Below are 21890 nucleotides of genomic sequence, written 5' to 3' on the forward strand. Positions count from 1 at the left end.
CTAATGAATGTCAGTTTCCATTGGAAGCGGGTAATCAGCAGTGTTGGTAACGTCATAATCTGCAACAGCTTGCCTAGGAGGAGGAGGGTTGTGCATAAATGATGTGGTTGAATGGTTGTTAATAAGTGGAGGTGGAGGTGGAACACTGGAAGAGGAAAACGCACTTTTATGATTTCTCGTGGGGTTCGTCAACGAGTTCAAGCAAGAGCTTGACAAAGCTCCCGACATAATTGGAGGGGGATATGGGGCAGTAGAACTCCTCCCATCAGTAGTCACCATGTAAGAGTACCTTTCTCCTGCGCGTGATGAAGTCATGTAACCGACACTGCAAACGCCAGTAACTTCTGGTGGAAGTGTCGAAGATGAGTAGTCGTTGTTGGCTCGGTAAAGGTCGTTATAACTCATGGACGTCTCTCTAGCCATATAGTTTTGGTGATTGCCGCGGCGATGAGAGACAATTTTACCGCCACCGTTTTTCGTCACATGATCATCGTAGTTTGAGTTTTTGTAATCAGGTAAATTTGAGTTAGGGTGGTGTGGGTCTTCTTTTAGCGTCATCAGAAAATTTCCAACACCTTGATACTGACCTGACAAATTGTTCGTAAGGCGCGTGTTTGTACCATACACTTGCTGCTTATTGTTTGCAATGGGGCCGCTAATATAATTTCCTTTGTTACCAGATGTTGGCTTTGTTGATTGATATTCCGGAGGAGCTGAGTTAACTGAAGGTAGTATTGAGGTGCACCCATGTGTGTCTAAAGTGTTTTAACAACTTACTATTTTAGTAAACTTAATATTTTACACAAAATTATTAGTTAATCATATAGATAAACACAAATGTTAATAATCTAGTACAGTTACTAGTTTTCCGGATTAAAAAATAATTCAAACAATACATATCCTCTAAATATACAAAAAAATGAGTTAGTTTAGTAAAATTAAAACTTAAGTTAAGTTAACAAATCGTTGCTTAACAAAAAGCTCTTTGATCATTGATTTTTTGATCATATTTCATATAAAACTTATAAATAAAGGGTTGAAAAATTTAAACTAAAATAACAATAAGTATTATGTACCTAAAAAAATTAAAAAAAGTTATATAATGGAAAACTAAAATAATCCTATTTTTAATGTTAAACAAATTAATAATCTTACAGCGATTTTAACAATATAGTATTTTAAAAGAAATAACAAAACTCATTTGGTATTTTTACTGAAATATTAGATTTCAGTAGATTTATATTGAAATATCAAATATATTTTAAGTATAAAAAGTAAAGTTTTGTTGTAAGTAAAACGGTATTTTTAAATTTTTAATCATATTGTTTGTTATAAACCGAAATATAGAAATAAAGTTTAATCAAAAGTATTAAATTTTTATATAAAATTTAATTTGAGTATTTGAATTACGTTAAGGTTTTAAAATATTATATAATGTTTACGATTGCAGAAAAATACTTTGTAAACTAACAGTACAAAAAAGAAAATTATCATCTCTACATTTTATGAAGGAAATTTTTCAATTAATGAAAAACTATATCTATTTCTTTTTTGATAATACAAACTGATAAGATAGCAGAAACACTACATCAATGCTTTTCTAAGTTTGTTTTATGCATAATTAAAATATATCTGACTCTCTGTTTTGCTGGCAAAACAAATTGCTGCTCAATTATAACTTTTATGACATTATTATTTTATAATAAGATATAGAGATAAAATAATTTCTTTGAGCAGAGCTGGAGTGTGTTTATGTTTTCGTTTATTCTCCTTTTTTTAGATAAAGAATGCTCCAGACTTCGACTGGTCGCGTCTAATGTGCTTACAAAACTAAATTTTTAGAATTAAATTCTTTTTGTATATTTTTATATCAAATTATTTTAAACTTAAATTCATACTTCTGTTTCATAATATAAAGATTCGGCCAATTATTTGTAACATTGTTACGACCTACTTTAAAAATTTTAAATTCTGTTTAAAAAACTAAAGTAAACTAACCAATATCATCATTTGTTTTTTCTTCTTCGTCGTCTTTTTTTCCCCTAATTTTGTCCTTTAAAGTTTATAAAATAAGTTTTCAAAAATTTAAAAGTTGGTTAATAAAAGCAAACGCACTTTAACAACTTCGTAAACATAGTCAAAAAGCTCTAGTATTGTCAGAATACTTGCTCCAATGAAAAGCCCCATTTGTCCGCCAATGTCGCCTAGAAAAAAGCAAAATATTTTTCTAATAGTATCCATTTTTTTATTATCATTATTTCAAAACAGTTTGAAACTAAAACAGTTACTAAAACTAATTTTTTAATCTACATATATATCTAACGAAAAAAAACTACAGTTTCTTATTGTATGTCGTTAGTTTTTAGAAATTTGTTTTTCCTAAAAGCTGTTAAAGTCTAAGTTTTAAGATAATGTTAATTTATTGAATATTTTTTTATTAATTAATAATAATTAAGTTAATGTATTTACTTCAAAATAGACAATTTAAACTTGTATTTAACTAACGGTTTTAAGCTATTTTAAGTTTTTTTGCGTTATAAAGTAATGAAAATCGGAAATCTTTCACATTCGTTTAATGAGAAATATATTTTTTTATCAAAAATCTATAAACCGTTAAAAGCAAAAAAAATGCAGAATTCTTTTATCGTAATAAATAATAACCATTTTCACTTAAAAAATATGAGCAATACTAGTTAAATTTAGCTTTTGGATTTTTTTACATTAATTTCAAAAAATTAAATCTCTACAAAATAGGTTATACCTTACATGTGTTTGTTTTAAATTTGCATTTGTTTTTGTTTTAAAACATAAGTATACTACTATTAGAAACTTAAAAGATCAGCTGAAAACTAGTATTATTTAGCTGAATGATTAAAAAAAAGTTTTTGGTTAAGACATGGAATTTTTGTGTCTTAACTACCTTATTTGAGCAAATTATTTTAATTATGTTAAAGCTATTGATAATTTTTTTATTAATTTAGATAAATACTATCAAAACTTTTAAGAACTTTATAGCGTTTTTTTTTTTGAATAGTTAAGGGTGGTCTTCTAGTAATTAACTTATGATTTCTTACTTATAACTTTAACACTTGTGTTTTAGTAAACTATACAGTTGTTTTTAATCTAAAAAAACAATATTTAAAAATGAAAAACTAACAAATTATATACATATACTTAAATTTTTAATAGTTCTTTTGTTTTGACAAAACAAGTAAACCTAGTATACACAAATGTTGTGCAAAAAGAAAACGTTTATGACTCTTTAAATATATTTCTCTACTATTTTTTAGTTTTCTAAGTAAAATTTTAAACATTTTTTTGTATACGTAAGATCAAGAAGTGTAAAGCTTAAGCAAGTAAAACTATAAACTAATAGGTTGTAGAAAACTTAAGTTTTATAGAAGTAATTACGGAGCTCCAAAGTATTCAAAGCACTAAAGCACAAATATCACTAAGTGTGCACACAAACTTAACTAGGTTTTAACGAAAATACATTTTTAGATAGTGTAAATTTTTAAGATTCATCATTTATTTAACGTTATATTGTGTTATTTTGTTTATATAGTTTTTATGCGGGCGTTACAGTTTACAATTAAAATACCCAAATCTTATAGTTGTTTTGACTTTTTCAAAGTTATATAGCAAATGTAATGAATTCGCTAATAACAAAAAAACTCATTCAAAATGATCTTGAAAAATATAAAATTCATACAAAATTTTAAGCTCATTATAAAAGACAAGTTGAAAATTAACAATAAAAATGTAATTATTGGAAATATATGAAAAATCTGACTTATTTTGAAAAAAAAAATTATAACTTTCAATGAAATTTAACTATAAAACTTATGTTAATTTAAAAATTTAGTTTTCAAATAGTCCTTTATATTTATTGTATTAAAACCTGTCGTATTTTTTAGAAATTGTTTTGTTTCAGGTTCTCTTTTTTGTAGTTCACTTTAAAACAGATCATAAATTTTAGACGATCAAAATTTTAATTGATAACGACATTACTTTAATTATATTAAAATATGAAACTAAAAATTGTGCAGGAACAAGTAGTAATATAATAAAATTTGATATAAATCACATACAATTCTTTCAGAAAGTAGAATTTTTCTCAAAATCACAAAAATTTTAGCATATAATTTTAGTCCAAACCAGTAAAAAGCTAAATTATAATTCGATAATGATTTAAAAAAATTTCAGGAGAATATATCTTTCTAATGTAAAAAATAAAAATTTTATGTTTATTGAGTGTTATATATGTTTCAACTTAGTTTTATTATAACAAGTTTTAGTATCTTTCTGTTATAAATACTACAGTTGAAGAGTAGTTAGGCGGCAACTTCTTTAATTTCAAATGTCGTTTTTTTAAGAGTCTGTAATTATACTGTAATAAAATATAAACTCTTGTACAGTAATGGACTAGCATAGATAAAATAAGATCTTTTATCTGACCTTATAATAGCAATTTCTGTTTAGCAGTTTTTTAATGACTACGCAGAATTTATTTTCTTAGTTTGATTTTGATTTATTTAATTTGATACTTTTTATCGTATCATACAAATCAATTGCATCATTATTTGTATTCTTTGTATATTTATAATCTTTTGTTGTTTTACTTACAACATTTAGTTTAAAAATGCGCTATGTAGTGAAAACGGTAACTAATAACAAATATAATAAAGCAAGAATAAAAAATTTTTTGCATTTAATTAATAATTCTTTTATGTTTATTTCAACTTAGTATATAGAAAAATACTATAGTTCAAAACAAATAGAAACAATATTATTTTTCTGGAAGCATATATATTTTAACTTTCAATTTTATCTATCTTTAGAACTTATTATGAGTTAATACGAATAAGTCTGTCATTCTAAACAAAACTTTCCAAAATTTGAATACCATTTTTCTTTATTTTTACTTTAAAATACTCTAAGCTTAAAATCATACTTTGTTTGTTTATGTAGCTATAATTTTTTCAAAAATTTATAAAAGTAAAACTTAAAGTTAATAAAATATGTGGTTTGTAGTTTGACGTTCTACATATCAATTTTTAAACGTAATAAATTTTTGTATATCAAGTCGTTTTTGATTGTCAATTTTTTTATCGTGTTCAATAAGCTAGTTTGATTAAAGAGTTTATTTTTATAAACTATTTTTTATCTTATTTACTTTAAAAAATCTAAATATGATAACTTTTAACATTAATATGAAAAATAAAATGTTTAATACAGTTCTAAAAACAAAAAGCTTAAATTTGGTGTTGTATTTGATACCGTTAAACATTTATTTACTTTTAGAAATCTTTTTTTTTGTAAAATCTTTAACGATGTAGAACAATTGTAAATAAAATAAAAAATACCGGGCAGGCAAGCGGGTATTGACCATATTAGTGACTAAAGAATTAAACCAAGAGCTTTATTTTTTTGTTTAGAGCTGGGTTTCTTCTTTTAAACATTGGATTTAGTTCTATTCTGCTTTTAGTATAATAAAAATTACGTCAGGTCAAATGTATCAAATTTTTTCTGTCTTGAAGTTTAAAAAAAATTTTAAAAATCCTAAAATTTATATCAAAATTAAGGCCTAAAGCAACTACTAAAAATTTTAAAAGCTATTATACAGATAATTTTTTTAAGTATTTTATTTTTTTTGGTTCAATGTTTATAAAAATGACAAAATTATTTAGATATTTAAAAATAAAAGCATACTATTTCTAGTTAAGAAAACTGCTTTTTATTTCTTATTTATTGTTATTTTTAATGAAATATAGGGTAGTTTAAGAGTTAAGTATCTCAAAACACTTATCTCTTACATATCTTTTTTATTTTATTATCGTTTAGCGCACACTAAAGAAATCTATAAACAAATTACAAAAATTTCTATCAATAGGTATACAAGTTTTTTTTAATGTTTTTACAGGCGATATTTTGATGCCTACTTAGTTTTGTTAAAAAAATATAAATCTTAAAATGTTTAGTTTTCAAATAACTTATCTTATTTTTCGATATACATTATACCATTTTTAAGAAAATTGGTAAGAAAAATGTTTTTTTTAAGTAAGCATTTCCCGTATTTTTCTGTAACTTTTACACTGTAATAGGGAAAAATCTGGTTAGATTATACTTACATAACTTCTTAAATACTTGAATCTTAAAAAAAAATAAAACCATTTTTAAAACAAAGAAATCAAGTTCTATCTAACTATGTTTAACATTTAGTTTGATATATATTCAACAAAATTGTTTTTTTACAGTCAATGGTCGCTTGAACTCCGTTTTCAGCCCAAGATTCAAAGATGTTATTGGAATTTATTATAAATTTGATTGTTCTATTTTTAAGCTAGACAATTTTTAAAAGTTATATATCTAGAAAACATAGATAATTAAGTAATTTTTCTAGAATAGAAATAGTTTAATTTTTTTAAGTTTATCTTTTTTAAGTTCGCACAAAGTGTTATATTCATAACAAATTTTGTAACTTACCAAATAGTCCAGGAACTTCGTATGCAACTTTTTGTTCTATTGTCTCATAGTTTAATGCTTCAAAGAAAATGTTCAGCTTTAAATAATTATTTCTGAAAAAAAATATTGTAGGTTGTTCAATGGTTCATTTAGTTTATTAAAAGTTTATTCAAAAAAAAAACTTTATTATACATGTAAAAGTTACTTGCTATATACTAAACACTAATTTTTTGTTTTTACTTTGCCCACATTAACAAAGTTAGATAATTAAATTTTGACTATAACATATGTTATTGATAAATAAATGTTAACTTAATGTAAACTAAAATTTTGTATTTGACTGTAAAAAGTGTTTAATATTAACTTTTATTAATCTATGCTAACAAACAACTTTTTACACACTTTACATATTCCTCGGTTTTTTTGTACTTGTAGGCAAGATAAGAACGTGCCTGTTCGCTTGGAAATCTTAAATTTGACAGTTCTAAATTGTATCTGTATTATAATAGGTTAGATAAATTAAATTTTTTTTGTTAATTTAACTATGGTAAACCAATAAGTCAGTACAATATTTTTAAGCCAAAAATATTTAAATGAAAAAATCCTTTAAAACAAATGAATTTTTAAACTTTTACGATAAAGTTAAAAAAAAAACAGTAATAAAATACAATTTTACTTAAGCCTACAGGTAAAAACTTTTTTTGAGTAATTTGCTAAATAGTTCTTTTTTAAATTCAGTTACCTGCCTTTAAGATACGCACTTTGAACACTACGCAAAAATGCGTACCAAACCAGCCGTGCGTATCCGATTTTTTATTCTTTAGTTAACTACATTAAGCCTTACATATTAATTAGTATCACTTTTTTATACAATTTATACGTTTATTTTTGAATCGATGGGTATGTAAATGTCAATTGCGCTGTTTATTGTTTTCGTTTATCTATATTATGTCCGACCTTTTTAATATTTTTTATTCCTACACTTTAATCATTTTGTATGCAAATTGAAATTGCTCTGTTCGTTGTTTTCGTCAAATAAACTGTAATGTGTTTGTTTTAAATTTTTAATTTGATATAAATTTTGTAAGTTCATAACTTTTTTAGGTTACTTTAGATTTAATTTAAGTAAATTTAATACAGTAAAACTTATTTTTAAATTAAATACTTTTGTATTATTACTTTTAGGCTTTTTTATGTATTCTAAGTAAAAAAATGCAATTTAAACACACCGTTTTTCAGCTAAAAAGTACACACCCAACCGGCTGTGCGTACACAAGAAATGCGTATCTAGTCAGAAGGTTATTGTACATAAGCATTTAACTAAAGTTGTATCATATGTGTCAAAACTCATAAAACGAACGAGTTTAATTTTGTTAGAAAAGATTTAAAACAGCTACAAAAATATTTATACTTTAAGGTTTAAGTTAAGTAGTAAAAGTAATTATACCAAAAAACTATGTCGGTGCAAAGGTGTTGTACTTGTTTTAGAAAATAGTATTATAGTTTGTTCTATTGAACTATACCACTTAAAACAATAAATCTTAAGAAAAAATAAGTCAATTAACCAAGAAAATCAATAAATGAAAATATAATAAATAAGACACTTTTCATTAGTAACAATGTTTTTTGTTGTAAAAATTACATTTAAAATTAATCTTTTAAAGTAATTACTTAAAAGGTTTATAGTAAAAGAATTAAACTTATGTTTCAAGTTAAGTAGTAAAACCTAATTCACGAACAGGTTATAAAGTTGCAGAAATATAAAAAAGTTAAATGGTTTTATTTTATTATTTACGGTTTATTAAAAAGTTATTTAACTTAAATCATTTATGTTTTTATAACTGTCAACAAACAGTAATAAAGAGCAGTAAAAAGAATGAACTTTAACTAAGAAACCAAAATCACATTATAGAATTATTTTGGTTATAATTGAATATCAACCCAGTGTCACACAAAAGAAGAATTTTTGTTTTAGTAGCAAGTAAAATATTAAGCGAAAAGTTGGGAAAAAAATATTGTTAAAACTTCAAAGTAAGAGAAAGTATAAGAAAACATGAGAAATATTCAGGTAATTGAACAAAAATTTTTGAGTTAAAAGCAAAGCAAAACAAGAAAATTCTTTTAGAAGAATAATTAAGTTTGATAAATTGGTAAAAATTAGGTGTATTAAAAATATAAACAAAAGTTAAGGTATAGGAAGATAAAAAAGGGAGCATTGTGCATATAAAGTAAATTTTCAAACAAGCAAATGTCGTCTCATCAAACATTAAAAAAAAGCAGTCCTTGTAAAATGACAACAAAGCTGCTTCGACGGGAATTTAGCTTTTTAGAATTAGTTAACGGATCAAGAGTCTGAGTATCGATCGAATACCTGCCTGACTGCTGGGGGTGTTAATGCAGCAAGAGCTTGTTAAAAACTGTATACATATGGGAAATATTATGCGGAAAATTTCCTAATTTTCTTAAAATACTGACAAACGTTACTCATGATTTAAAATTTGCACGCTACTAACAAAATGTAATTTAGATATATTACTGTTTCGTTTTTAAATATTAGTAAAAAGTCGTGTTTTGCCTATTTTTTCTGTTTGTGAATTTCATTAAACCTATAATTTCGAATATAAATTTGTTTTAATTGTAATTAATTTCTATTCTAAATTAGACTAATGTAAAGGTTTTTATAAATAAAACATATACTGTTCTTTTATATGTATATCTGCGTTTATATTAGGAAATTCAATCTTTGTAAGTTTAACAAAAGTAATATTTACAATTACCTTAACTAGGAAATAATTAATGCTTTAAAAGTTATTTTATTTTTAGTAACATACAGAATAAAATTAAAAGGTTTGCATAAATTCTCAGCTGTAAAAATAGTCCAATCATTATATAAATTAAGTTTTATATTGAACAAAATTTTAAGGATCAGTAGTCATTTTTTAAAAACAGTTATTAGTACACCAAAACAAATCACCTACTTGTTTTCAACGAATTATTTTTGTCTTTTGAATTTTCAAGTTATTATAAACTTAAATTTTAATTAATTTATTTTACAACCTTAAACTTTTATCAAAAACTATATAATGGATTCATTACTTTTCTGAAAAATGCTTATTTTGTTTTAAGAATTATGAAACTGTAGATTAAAAAACGTATTTAGAAAAAAAGCTAAACTATAATGATTTTAACTCAAAGTTATTTATAAAAGAGAAAAATTGCACAAATGCTGGTATTGAAAATAAAAGTTAATATTTGATAGCTAAAACTACTTAAGAGGTACAATTTTTAATTTTACATAGTTTTACGGTACTGGTACTTTTATATGGTATATATTTGTGTTATAAATCACAAAATTTTATAAGTCCTTTATGGTTTTAATTCTAAGCTACAATAATAACTAAACTTTAAAAAGTAAATCAAAGAGCTTTATGATTTAATCTAGAAATATTTGTTCCTAACATTTTATTTAATTTTTTAACTCCAACAGATTTCTAGGGTAATTTTGAGATATATACAAACTGTAAGTTATAAAAATATCAAATTATTTTAAATCATAAAATTTGTTTATGTTGTATGCTTTAATACATTTTCGCAAATTGTATAAAAAATTATAAAATTAAAAAACTTATTACTTTGAGACTATTATGCGTGTTCAATCAAAAATTTAAGCTTAAAACCAGTTTAATTAAATATTAAAGTTGTATTCTGTGTTTTTTTTTTGTGCATAAGAATATAAAATATGATTATAACCAAGTTAGTGACACTGAAGACTGTGTTAACAATGTAAATGAAAATTATTACAAATTACTTTTATCATCAAAAAATAACTGATTACAGTTGCCTTGCGAGTAATTTCGCATGTTGAACTCTAGTCAAAGGTGCGAAGATAAAAAGACCAAAACCCGCTACAGGCTTAATGTTCGTTTTTAAACTTACAGCCAATAAACTTGTTTGTCATTTTTTTAATATATAAGCTCAGTAAGTATTAGTTTACAGTCAAAATTATTAATTTTAGTAATTTCGTTTATAAAATAACAATTATTACGTGAACAAACTTTCTTAATAATATTGCACGTAAAAATGATGTTAAAATAAAAAGTTGTTAGGTTGTGCTTATAACACCGTAAAAATGTGTTTAGTATCTTTAATTGAGATAAAGTTTGCCATAAACGACATTGAACTCAAGATTTTATTTAAAAAACAGGAATTTTATATTAGATTAAACCAAGCAGGTACGAAGTTGCTGTAAATTATTTACTATAAACTTGATATTTTTCCATGTTTTATAGTTAATCAAAATTAAGATTTATTAATTGAAATATTATTTTTTAGTATAAATAAACTTTTTAACCGTAAAATAATAGATCAAATTAAAAAAAAAAATTCAAGCAATGGTAGTTTTTCTGAATAAAACAGTTAAAAAATACTTTTTAAATAGTATTTTTTTTTTTCTAAACACTATGTATCCAATTAATTTTCGTATGATAAATAAGTATAAAACTAAATGTTTAGATTATTTTTAAGTACTTTTAATTACTAAATTAGACAAACAATACAAAAGTTCTCGATTATTTTTATAGAAAATTTATAACTTATATTTTTTTCTAAAGTTTACAAAAAAATCATATCAAACTATAAAATTATGTAAAAATTAATTATATATCAATTTTGTATTAAAGAATTGCTTTTTATTAATTTTTAGACTGAGATTACGAAGTAATTTACTTTTAAAAAACACTTATTAAAATGTCCCCAAAATTAATTACTAACTAGCAATTTCAAAACTTTAAACATTTTATGTAGAATTGAAACACGTTTGTTTGAAATATTAACTTTTGGTTTATCATTTATTGACAATACTTCTTATATAAAGTTTAATAAAGTTAAAATAATTCAAAAGCAAACGGGCAAGGTCATGTCTAATAGAATAGTTGGCACTAAATACATCTTCAAAAACTTGTTAAAATCGATTGTATACTCTGATTTCGCTTTAAACTAAATAAAAGTAGTAGTTGAAAATATACATCGAATAAGTACTTTAAAAAAAATATTCTGAAAAAAGTTTAGTCTCGCTCTTTACTAACCACATAAAAGTCTTAATTAAATGTTTAAATATGTACCTTATAACTTCACATGGAGTTTCACAAGTGCATGCAGAATTGTTTCCAGATGTAAGCAAGTCCAGTTCTCTGTCAGCACAATCTTTGTAAGCCTCAGGTGTACACAATTTTCTACCATCTTGAAATAGTACAAAATTTATAAAAAAAAAACAAACTAAGTAGTGCATTTAAGTTTAAAAATAAGCTAAACCTTTTATAAACTATTAAAAACTAATGTTAATTAAATTTTTTTAATATTTGTTTATTTCAAAACTATTTTAATATTTTAAGCAGAAATTAAAAAAAAAACTTTTTCTCGATGATAACTATTTATAAAGGATCTTTGTGACTTATCAAACTATTACATAAAAACTTTAATTTTTTCTTGTTGAAAATTAAAAAACAGTGTATTTTAGAACTAATTTTAATTGTACTTATATTTATTTTGTAATTGAACCAAAAAAACTTGTACAATCAAATGAAAAATAATAAACATCCTTACCAACTATAGGCATATGTACCATGACACACTTGCATTTGTCGTAAATCCATTCTGCCTCACAAGCTATTCTGCAAGCTGATATGCTGTAATCATCGTAATATTTTCTTTCTGTTGGATCTGGATCTGATCTGCATGTGCCCCATGGTTCAGGTAGAAAAGTTATCTAAATAAAACTTAAAAATTACTTTATTTTTCATAGTACAAAGCTCAAAAAAGTAAGTTTAAGTACATCAAAACTGAACAAGCTTTGTTACGGGCTAATTAATTTAATTTTTAATTGGCTTTTACAGCTATTATATACAAACTCATTTAAAAACTTAAACTAAGGTTTGTGGTAACGAGCAAAAAAGAACAGTTTTAGCTTGGGTGCACCGATTGTTTTCCACTTTTGAGCACACCGATTTAAACTACCGAGCAGACAACTGGTATATAGTACTTGAGAAAAATAAATACTAAAGTACGAAGTTAGATTTAAAAATGCCTTTTAATCAGTAAAATATTGATAGAGGAAGCACTGAAATTTGCAGAACAGTACAAAAAAATACAGAAAGAAATATGAAAAAATATATTGTAGTGCAGCATAGTCGATCCTAAAAACCAATGGTCCGTATGGTACAAAAACAAAAAGAACAACAACAAAAATCATCCTTTTGAAATAACAATAAAAAAACCATGGGTTTTAAAATGTGTGAAATGTCACGGCTTTCTTGAATAAAAACGTTAATAGAGATTTTACAAGCTACGTAATTAGGGCTAAAAAGAGACGATATGTTAATTGCCAATAAGAAAAAAACAAGTTAATTTAATACAGAAGCAGTTAAAAAAGAAGTGCTTGAATAAATATTATAAAGATATCTCAGTAAAAGTAATCAACTTACTAGACATAAGTTTGAATATAACTTCTAATCTCCCTACAAAAAATCAATGTTTAATTACCCCTTACCACCTTACCTTTTTAAAAGTTTTTTTTAAGTGCAAAAAATACTACGAGTAATCACTTAAACTGTCAGCATACAAATGCAAAATATCTAAAAAAAAAAAAAAAAAAAAAAAAAAGAGAGCGCTATTGCATATGGTTTACCCTCGACTTTCTACAATTTTTAAGCACCAAGTTCTTGATCATATGAAACAAATGTTTTTTTAAATAACTTTGAAAACAAAAAACATGTCCTTTAACAAAGCCCTCAGACTTCTATTAAAACCCTCTAATAGGATCCTCAGACTTCTATTGTTAAGCGCTTATGATATTATAATTTAAACTAAACGACCTTAATTTAAGATCTGAGTCAGTGGGAATCTGTTGACATCGATTTTCTAGTATTTTCTATGAAATTAGAAAGCAAGGATCAAAAATAATTTTTAACAGGTTTTGTTACGCTCTCTGATTTTTTAGTTTTATTTTATTAATTAAAGTTTAGAAATAAACTCGAAATTGAGTTGAGTTAACTTGTTTCCATAGAAAATTAAGTTAAAGTTAGTTTTTCAGATATTTTCTTTTTTAACTTAAAGTTTTATTAAACACTAGTTAAAAAGTTAAATTGTCTATTAAACATACGACCCATTTTAATTTATAACAAATTACTTGAATTATTTCTGCTCAGTGTATACAAAATCCGTCCAAGTAATGTAATTTTTTTATATAGTTTGAACTAGTCAGATAGCCTCACAAAAAAAATTATTTTAAGAGTATTTAACACTTTCAAACTTGTTTATTTATTTAATTTTATAAAGACTTCTCGCCTACTTTACACATAATTTTGATTTCAACTTTAAAGAAAAGATACTTTTAGTTTATAACAAAAGTTTACATAGTTTTTTTCTTTATTAAACTGACATATTTTTATTGAGTTTAACAATCACTACAATTCCACGGAGTATTGTAAAAATAAATGCTTCAAAAGAAGAAGAATACGGATATTTATCATAATATAGGCTATAACTATAAAAGATAAATAACTAGAAATAGATAAACATATACTAATCACTCACATTGTAAAGTAAATCAACAAGCATTAATAAATAAAAGTACCGTATTTTAAATTGAATATGTTTAATATATATTGTATCTAATTTTAATCATTATTCTAAAATATTTATGGCTTATATTTTAGTAAATATCCATGTTCATAACCTTAATCTTCTATTCTTTTTTTAAATATTTATTTTTTACAGAACTCCGTGGAACTGTGTTAATTTATTAATACAGAGAAACATATGTCACTTAAAAAATAAAAGTACTGAGCAAATTGTTGTCATTATTGTATGTTTAAGGAACTTGTTTCGTTAAGATCTGTATAAGAAACTATTAACTGTTTAAACATTTATTTTTAGTTTATTAATTTTGTAAATTTTTTATTATTTCAATTGAATAAAGTAGATAGTATTTTTAATAAAACTTTGCATAAAATCTTATTATTTTTAACTTTTTAACTATTTTTTATCAAAATACATTTATATTTATCGATGAACTATAAAGTTATTATAAATCCTTAAGATTTAAGTAATAATTATTCCATCACTCTTTGTTCTTGTGTAGCAACAAGTGTTTGAAATCCAGGTGAAATTCCGAAACCAAGCTCGTGAATAAAAGGAGGTTCGTTTTGTGCATGTATTTGTATTTTAAATCCTGCCTCTAGTGATATTTCGTCTAAAAGTTATAATTGGCAATTTACTACATAAAACATCATTTAAAGGTTTTTTTTTAATAACAGTAGTATATTATTACTATAATACTAATAAATGTTAAAATAATATATGACTGCTTTCTTCATTAAGTTCACAAACTATTAAAGCTAAATTTCTTTTAAGTTAAACGGTTGTTTTACTAGCCGTTGCTTTTTATAAAGTAGGAAAGTTTTTTTTTAATTAGATAAAAAATTAACTTTTTATTGAGTGTATCTAAGCAAATGTTTAAAATACAAACTTCAAACTATGTAAAAAAAGGTTCCAGTTAGAAATAACCGATATATAATATAAATACATTTCTATATGTACTCTATTTATGTATATACATTTACTTTTGTTACAAGTTTTATAAGCTTATACAATAATAGTTTTATAACTATCAACTTGTCTGTATACACCTAAAGTTATATGTGCACCAGAGTAAGCAAAATACTTTTGGAATATATTAAACACTTTTTTTTATGGAGTTGATACAATTGTTTATCTATTATACACAAAATTTAAGTGTAATTTTGAAAAAACTTGTTTATGTTAAAACTAAGTTTAAGTTGCAAAAAAAAAAGAAAGTTAACCAATATCTCTGTTGTTTATTTACAACTTTTAATGAAACAAATGGTATTTGTTTTCAAGTTTTAAAAATAAATTAAGTTTCAAAATTTGAATTAAAAAAAAACCTTCTTGCTTTATTTTGTCTTTGGTGAAAGTTTATTAAAAAACGATCAAATTAGTAGTTTTGGCAACATAGAAAATTTAATATCATAATGTACTTACTACATGTTTCTTGACAGTAAACAAGTAGAAAATTAAATAAAACGACCTAAGTTTATAAGACAAGTACGTGTAAAATTTTTATGACGTAATAATAGACAACAGTTACTTTAAATTGACATGAGAATCGATAAAACTTTTAAGTTGTCTTCTTTGTAGTCTACCCAAATTGTTTTAGTTATAAATTATATTTACGGTAGTTTTAATCAAGTCAAAATTAACTTTATTTTACTAAATGTAAATAATTAACCATTCAGTTAACTTTGTATAGTTTACTTTATAAGGTTTGAAAATTAGAAAAAGACATTCTTAAAACTAATACCTCAAAATGAGGGTTTTGAAATGCTAGTGTTTTTTTTTGAGTTAATTTGTTATTAAGTCATACTTTCAAAAAACAATTGCAGATATTTAAGTCAATGTTTTTATTAATACTTTACGATGCATGTTAGTCTGAAAATTAAAAATAGTTGCCTGTTTTCCAAACTAATTCAATTTACTTTGTTTACTTTAAAAGATTTGTTTTTATTAGTTTATTAACTTAGTGTTAATTTTTTGTAAAACCTAAGCTTAAGATTTTTAAGAAATATTTTACATTAAAAAAACCTGTTTCTTTCCATACTGGCATATATTCATCTTGTTGCGAGTCTAAAATTAGCTCAAGACCATTATCAATGCCTCCTTTTGTAGTTTTTAAAAATGGCTCCTTATCATTGAATGTGTAGCATTTTCCATATCTTGTGTACACCTGTTTAAAATAATTACTTAACTCTATAGTTAATTACGTTAGTTTACTGAGCTTTAAAACGAGCAAACAACGACCGGGCGTCCTTCATAGTAAGAAAAAGAACTTTTGTAGAAAAACTGGTATTTTTTCGTACAAACCGTACTCCAACGACTATCAGTAGAGCAGTTTGCACTTTGAAAGCGGCAAAACTTTACTGTATCCCACAATTGGTGGCCAACTCTAGAATAAAACTTTGTCATGTTTGCTTTTTCTTGTGGAATATAATTTTTGTTGAGTTCTAACTGTACTTTTTGTAAGCTTAACTGAGTTTCGTTCTTTGTTATGTTCTTTCTGCCAAAAAAAATTCTAATCAAAAAAATAGACGATTAAGTTTTTGTTTATATGTCTAGTATACTTTTTTAATAATACATATAGAATATCTTTAAATATTTTATGAGTAAGTTTTACTTATATAATTAAGAAATGTTGCTCGACTGAATTGTGAATATTATAGTGCATGCGAAGCTTAAGTTGTTTACAGATAAAAACTAATTGAAATGCTTTTTAAAAACTTGAAAGTTTTTAGTGACTGATAAAGTTTAAGTTTTTAAAAGCTTTCAAAATATTTTAAGTAATTTTTAAAGTTTCGTTTGACTCAAAATTAAAATAAACTTAGTTTTTTTATTACACTTCATATAACTACATAAGCTTTTAAAAAAGTAATTTAATAAAAAAACTACAATTTTTTTATAAACTCACTTATAAACAAAGTTTACTTCAAAACCGTCTTTTGATCAAATAGAAAAAGTTGAACAAAATTTGTTTAAACAAAAAAAGTATCATGAGTTTACTTTAAGCTTAAAATGTTTTTATATAATTTTTCTTGAAATTTTGTTTTATTCTGACTATGTACTAAATTAAACAAATAGATTTCTTCGTTCTTAATTTTCTACTTTTAACAAAATAGTCGCGTGTAACTTATTCGATATACTCGATAAGTTTAATGTTTTTATGCTCACCTGCACTTAGTCTCATTCAGGTGATTTAAAATATTCAGGTTAGGTTTTAAATTGTGTATTACTAGTACAAGTATTAATCTTAAGTTAGATTTTTTTTGATTTATTAGTGTATACTAAAGTAAAATAATAAACATCGTAATTATAATAATCTATATGCATTCAAAATTTTCTCACATCTTTTCTTCAAGATCAAAAGTGTTCTCTTGATCTTTAAAAACTGCCAAAATACTTTTTCCATAGTTGTAAAAATCGTCGTAGGTTATTTTTGAGTAGCGAAACTGATTAATGTTGCAAATGGTTATTGTCGGGTAAACAAGATCTTTTGCACTTCTTTCATCCAATTTTGTGACATGTGGAGACGACATGTAATATTCATAACGATCTAGAGCCTGTTTATTGTTAAACTTTGTTGTTTTAATTTTTACAAAACTATAGTTTTAAAGCGTCATAAAAATAATGCATTAGTATGTTTAATTTGAAACTAATATTTTCAAAGTGTATTTTTCATGTAAGCTAAATATATTTCAATAAATACATGGTTTTTTTAGAATAAATTATAATTGATGTTTAAAGCTTTTTTAAATGACGATTAAAAATCTCTTATATTAAACTAAAGTGAATAACTAATTTATTTTAAGATAATATTTTGTATGATTTTCTTTGGTTTAGTTAAAAACAACGTCTTAATCCGTGTTAAAATACATTTAAAACCAAGTTGAGAAGCTTGAAATAAATTATCTATTTTCGTAATATATCACAATAATTTATTAAAAAAATTTATGTTTTATATCGTAAAGTATACTTCAAAACCATAGCATTTAGTATGACAGTGCAAATATAAATTAAAGCAAAAAAAAACTTTCTTTAAATCTTCCACGATAATATACTAGAACTAATTAATATGTAAGTTTAAGGTTTTAGTTCCATTTAAACAAGTTGTAAGTTTTTTGAAAATGAAATAGCTAATTTTAAAATTTTGATCGAGTCATGTTGAAAGCATTAATTTATAAAATACTTAACCGCATTTTACATGGTAAGAATTAATGAGCTTTTGCAAAAAATTACAGCGTTTGAGTACGTTTAATGCTTTCAAACTATAAGTTAAGCTTATTTAAAAACTTCAACTAGTTCTTTTAGAAAAAATTACAACTTTATTTGAACTAGCCTAAAAGTATAAAAAGTTTTTACGAAGACTACAAGAAAGTAGGTATAAAAATATACAAGTAGAAACATTTTTTGATTATAAACTAAAGCTAAAAACAAAAACTTATAAAAAGAGTTTTTTTACGCTCTAGTCAATAACTTCGTAGATGTATTTAAAAATACTTTTCAAGTTGTAAAACACATATATTTAAACATTTTTAAGGAACAAAACGTTTTTGTATGATCATGTGTGTCGTGTTTTTATTGTTCAATAAACTTTTCTTCGTTTTAAATGCCACTACTATAGATGCAAATTATCACCAAATTGTTTTTTTTATATAGGAAATTCAGTATTAATGGTATTAATCTCAATAAACTTTTTAGATATGTACCAATATAATGTTTCTCTCAACGAGCTATACTTTATTCAATTTAAAGGTATTTATTAAATTCTGTGTTTTGATTTAAAGAAAACAAACAAAGAGATCTTAACTACTTCTCAACTAATCTTAGTTTGCATAATAAAGTCTTGAAAGGCTAATTGTATTTATTTTATTTCAACATATTAGACTATGAGTTGTATATGAAAAGCAAGTAGAATGTTGTATACAAAATTTCAAAATTAATAAATAAGTCCAAAGAAAAAAGTTTAAATTATGTAACGTAAATGTTATAAATATTTAAGCAATTACGAATTCTTACTTGGAAAACTACTGTTTTTTTTTAATTTAAATCAACCCAAAGTTTTTTTCTAATGTTGTGTTTTTTTTAAATAAGCAAGTTTATCTTTATTCGCATAAAAGTCATTGGAGGGTTTTTGTTAACAAATTCATGTAATATTTAATAACTTATAAATTTTGTTTTCACTAAAAAAGTAAATTGACAATAAAAAAAACAAATTATTAGTATTCAATGAACTAAGTGTTTAAATTGATCGCTTTTTGATAAACTAATAATCTTTGATTACTAAAGATTTTATTTACTAATTTTTAGCTTAGATATTTCAATGTTTAGACTATGGCTTAGTTAGACTAAGTAATCTCAATAACACTATACAAAAAGTTAACTATATACAATTTTAATTAAGAATATAATTGTAAACAGTTATAACTATAAATTAAACATTTTTCTGTATCAAACAACAAAGTATATATGCTACTTTTTTTATTAAAAAAAACTCATTTTCCAACAATTTTATTACGATCAACGCTATATTACAGACCTGCAGCAAGTATTATGTAAACAAAATTATAAGCTACAGAATTTCTATAAACAAAAAGTTATTTATGCACAACTTACCTAGCTATACTACCATTTTTTGTAACAAAATAGAAAAAAATTTAGTTTTTAACAATTATACTAGACACAACTTTAGTTTAGAATATTATTTTTAACAGTTATAATTGTAAATTAGAATTTTTTTATATCAAATAATAAAATTAAGGAAACTTAGTTGTAAAAAACTTTGCAGTCTTTAAAGTAAACATTTTTAACATGAGCAAGAAAAAAACAATTATTTTAAGATAAATTAAATAAGTTTTTCTAGATTAAATAAATTATTCACAGTTATTACCTTATTATCATTTAATACTTTATACTTAGAAAAGCAAAAAACAATACAAGTTAACTAACGTGGTACATGAGAAGAAAAAACGAGGACATAAACATCAGTGCCCATAAGCCTCTGCGTATTTGGGACGTCTCTGGCGCTCCTATGTGACTTATACCATGAAAAGTTGTGTTTGCAGCAAAATACTGAGGGTCTGACGGCTTGGGCTCGTTCTGAAAATTCTTTAGGTTACTATAAATGTCTATATTTTAGTTCTGTATTTTCTTTAGTAGAAGAGTATTTAGTTCGTGTTTTTAAACAGTTTAAATAACATAACATTTAATACAAGTTGTTTCAGTTATCTTAAACCAATCTTGAATTAAGTTTTAAAATTATTTTTTAGAGTTTCAACTTTATCGAAGACGTTTTTTTATTTAATGTTAGAACTATTGGTTTAACTGTAACTATATGTTAAAGATAGTCAATTTATCGTCAAATAAATAAATAAAGTGTAGTTTAAACTACCAAAAACTATTACTTATGTAGAAAAAAAAAAGCTTTAATACAAAAGTTGTTTTGTTTAATAAAACAATTTTCTAACTTGTGTTATGATGTCGAGTGTTGACATGTAAGAATCTATTTCGCTCGTAGAACTTTGGTACCCCGTACTCATATTAGTGCCACAGCCGCTACGTCTTCGATATCTAGCATCGTTAGTGCATTGTCTAAAAAAGCTTTTCTCATCGGCATTGAATCCCATAGACTTGTCTTGATAAGGGTTTAGTTCTGGTTGAACAGACACATAGCTTGATAAGCGATCATTTATGGTGCCGTAGTTTTCCGTACAGTTTCGCTTTTGATTTACTGGTGTTATCGATGTGCAGTCTTTAATTTCAGAAACTTTTTTTCTTCTCATTGTTTCACTAATTTATATCATGCTATATTTTAGTACTATTTTCAGTAGACTTTACTATGATCTTTTCTAAGAACAGATGATTAGATTGTTTGTAGATTTCTTTCTTTCTTTTTTATGACTTCTTACAGTACTTTTTGTTTGACTTTTAGTTATTTATACGAAATTAAAGTACAACAATAATTTTATTTCAAATTTATGTATAAACTTCTTTAAAATAATTATTTACGACAATAAAAAACATCATACAAGCTACTATTAAGACGATTACTTAATTAAATAAAACAAGGTATACTAAATATCTAAAAGTTTTGTTTATAATTGACGGCTTTAATTTACTAGTTTGTTCAGTACTGCAAAACGTAATATAACGTTAAACTTTTTAAATCAAAAGCACAGAATTAATAATTTTTTGTTTAATTATACTCTTGTTTTATTAGTTTAAGACGATTAACTAAATACTGTTAATTAAAACATGTTTTTCTTTTTATTGAAGAATTTGATTTTTTCCATAGCAATGAAAAACGGTGCTTCTTTATACTACGGAAATGTTGTTAAAACAAGAAAAGGGTTTCAATATACAGTAACCTCTCGCTTATTTACGCACATTGTGTCCACAGGAAAAAATGCGTAAAGATACGAGAGGTACCAAATATACTAATTATAATGGCTGTTTTTTGATATTGCTTCTAGTTAAAAGCAGACTGGGGACTTTCCCATTTATAACAATTTGTTAAATTTATTTATAAATATGAAAATAAAAGATAAAACTATACATATATCAAAAAAAAAGATTTAAATTTATATAAAATAATAATACTTGAAAAAAATTTATACTAATTTTGATAATAAGTAGATTTTATCTTTATTTATATGTGACTTAATTGATACTTAACATTTATATTCTGTTCTGCTTAGCAATTTCAATTTGTAATTAAGCATTTGTTTACAATTAAGCAACGGTGTGGTTTCTATATTAAAATTTGTTTCTATAGCCTTTTACAAAAATATGCATTTGGTCCT

The 21890-nt window shown here is 24.1% G+C and overlaps 1 protein-coding gene across 1 annotated transcript; it reads right to left on the reverse strand.

The window, feature by feature from the left end:
- LOC145833416 (acid-sensing ion channel 1A-like) lies at window positions 1-20870 on the reverse strand. Its single transcript, XM_082940596.1, has 12 exons — window positions 20545-20870; window positions 20038-20206; window positions 17437-17651; window positions 16402-16594; window positions 16123-16264; window positions 14586-14713; window positions 12067-12229; window positions 11586-11703; window positions 6868-6960; window positions 6487-6578; window positions 2112-2204; window positions 1-755 (listed from the first exon to the last, which is right to left on the reverse strand). The coding sequence occupies exons 1-12, from the start codon at window positions 20868-20870 to the stop codon at window positions 1-3; spliced, it is 2487 nt and encodes an 828-aa protein (XP_082796722.1).
- Between the last annotated feature and the right edge of the window lie 1020 nt (window positions 20871-21890).

Source organism: Thalia democratica, chromosome 4, assembly GCF_965202585.1.
Source record: "Thalia democratica chromosome 4, ktThaDemo2.hap1.1, whole genome shotgun sequence".
NCBI classification, from domain to species: domain Eukaryota; kingdom Metazoa; phylum Chordata; class Thaliacea; order Salpida; family Salpidae; genus Thalia; species Thalia democratica.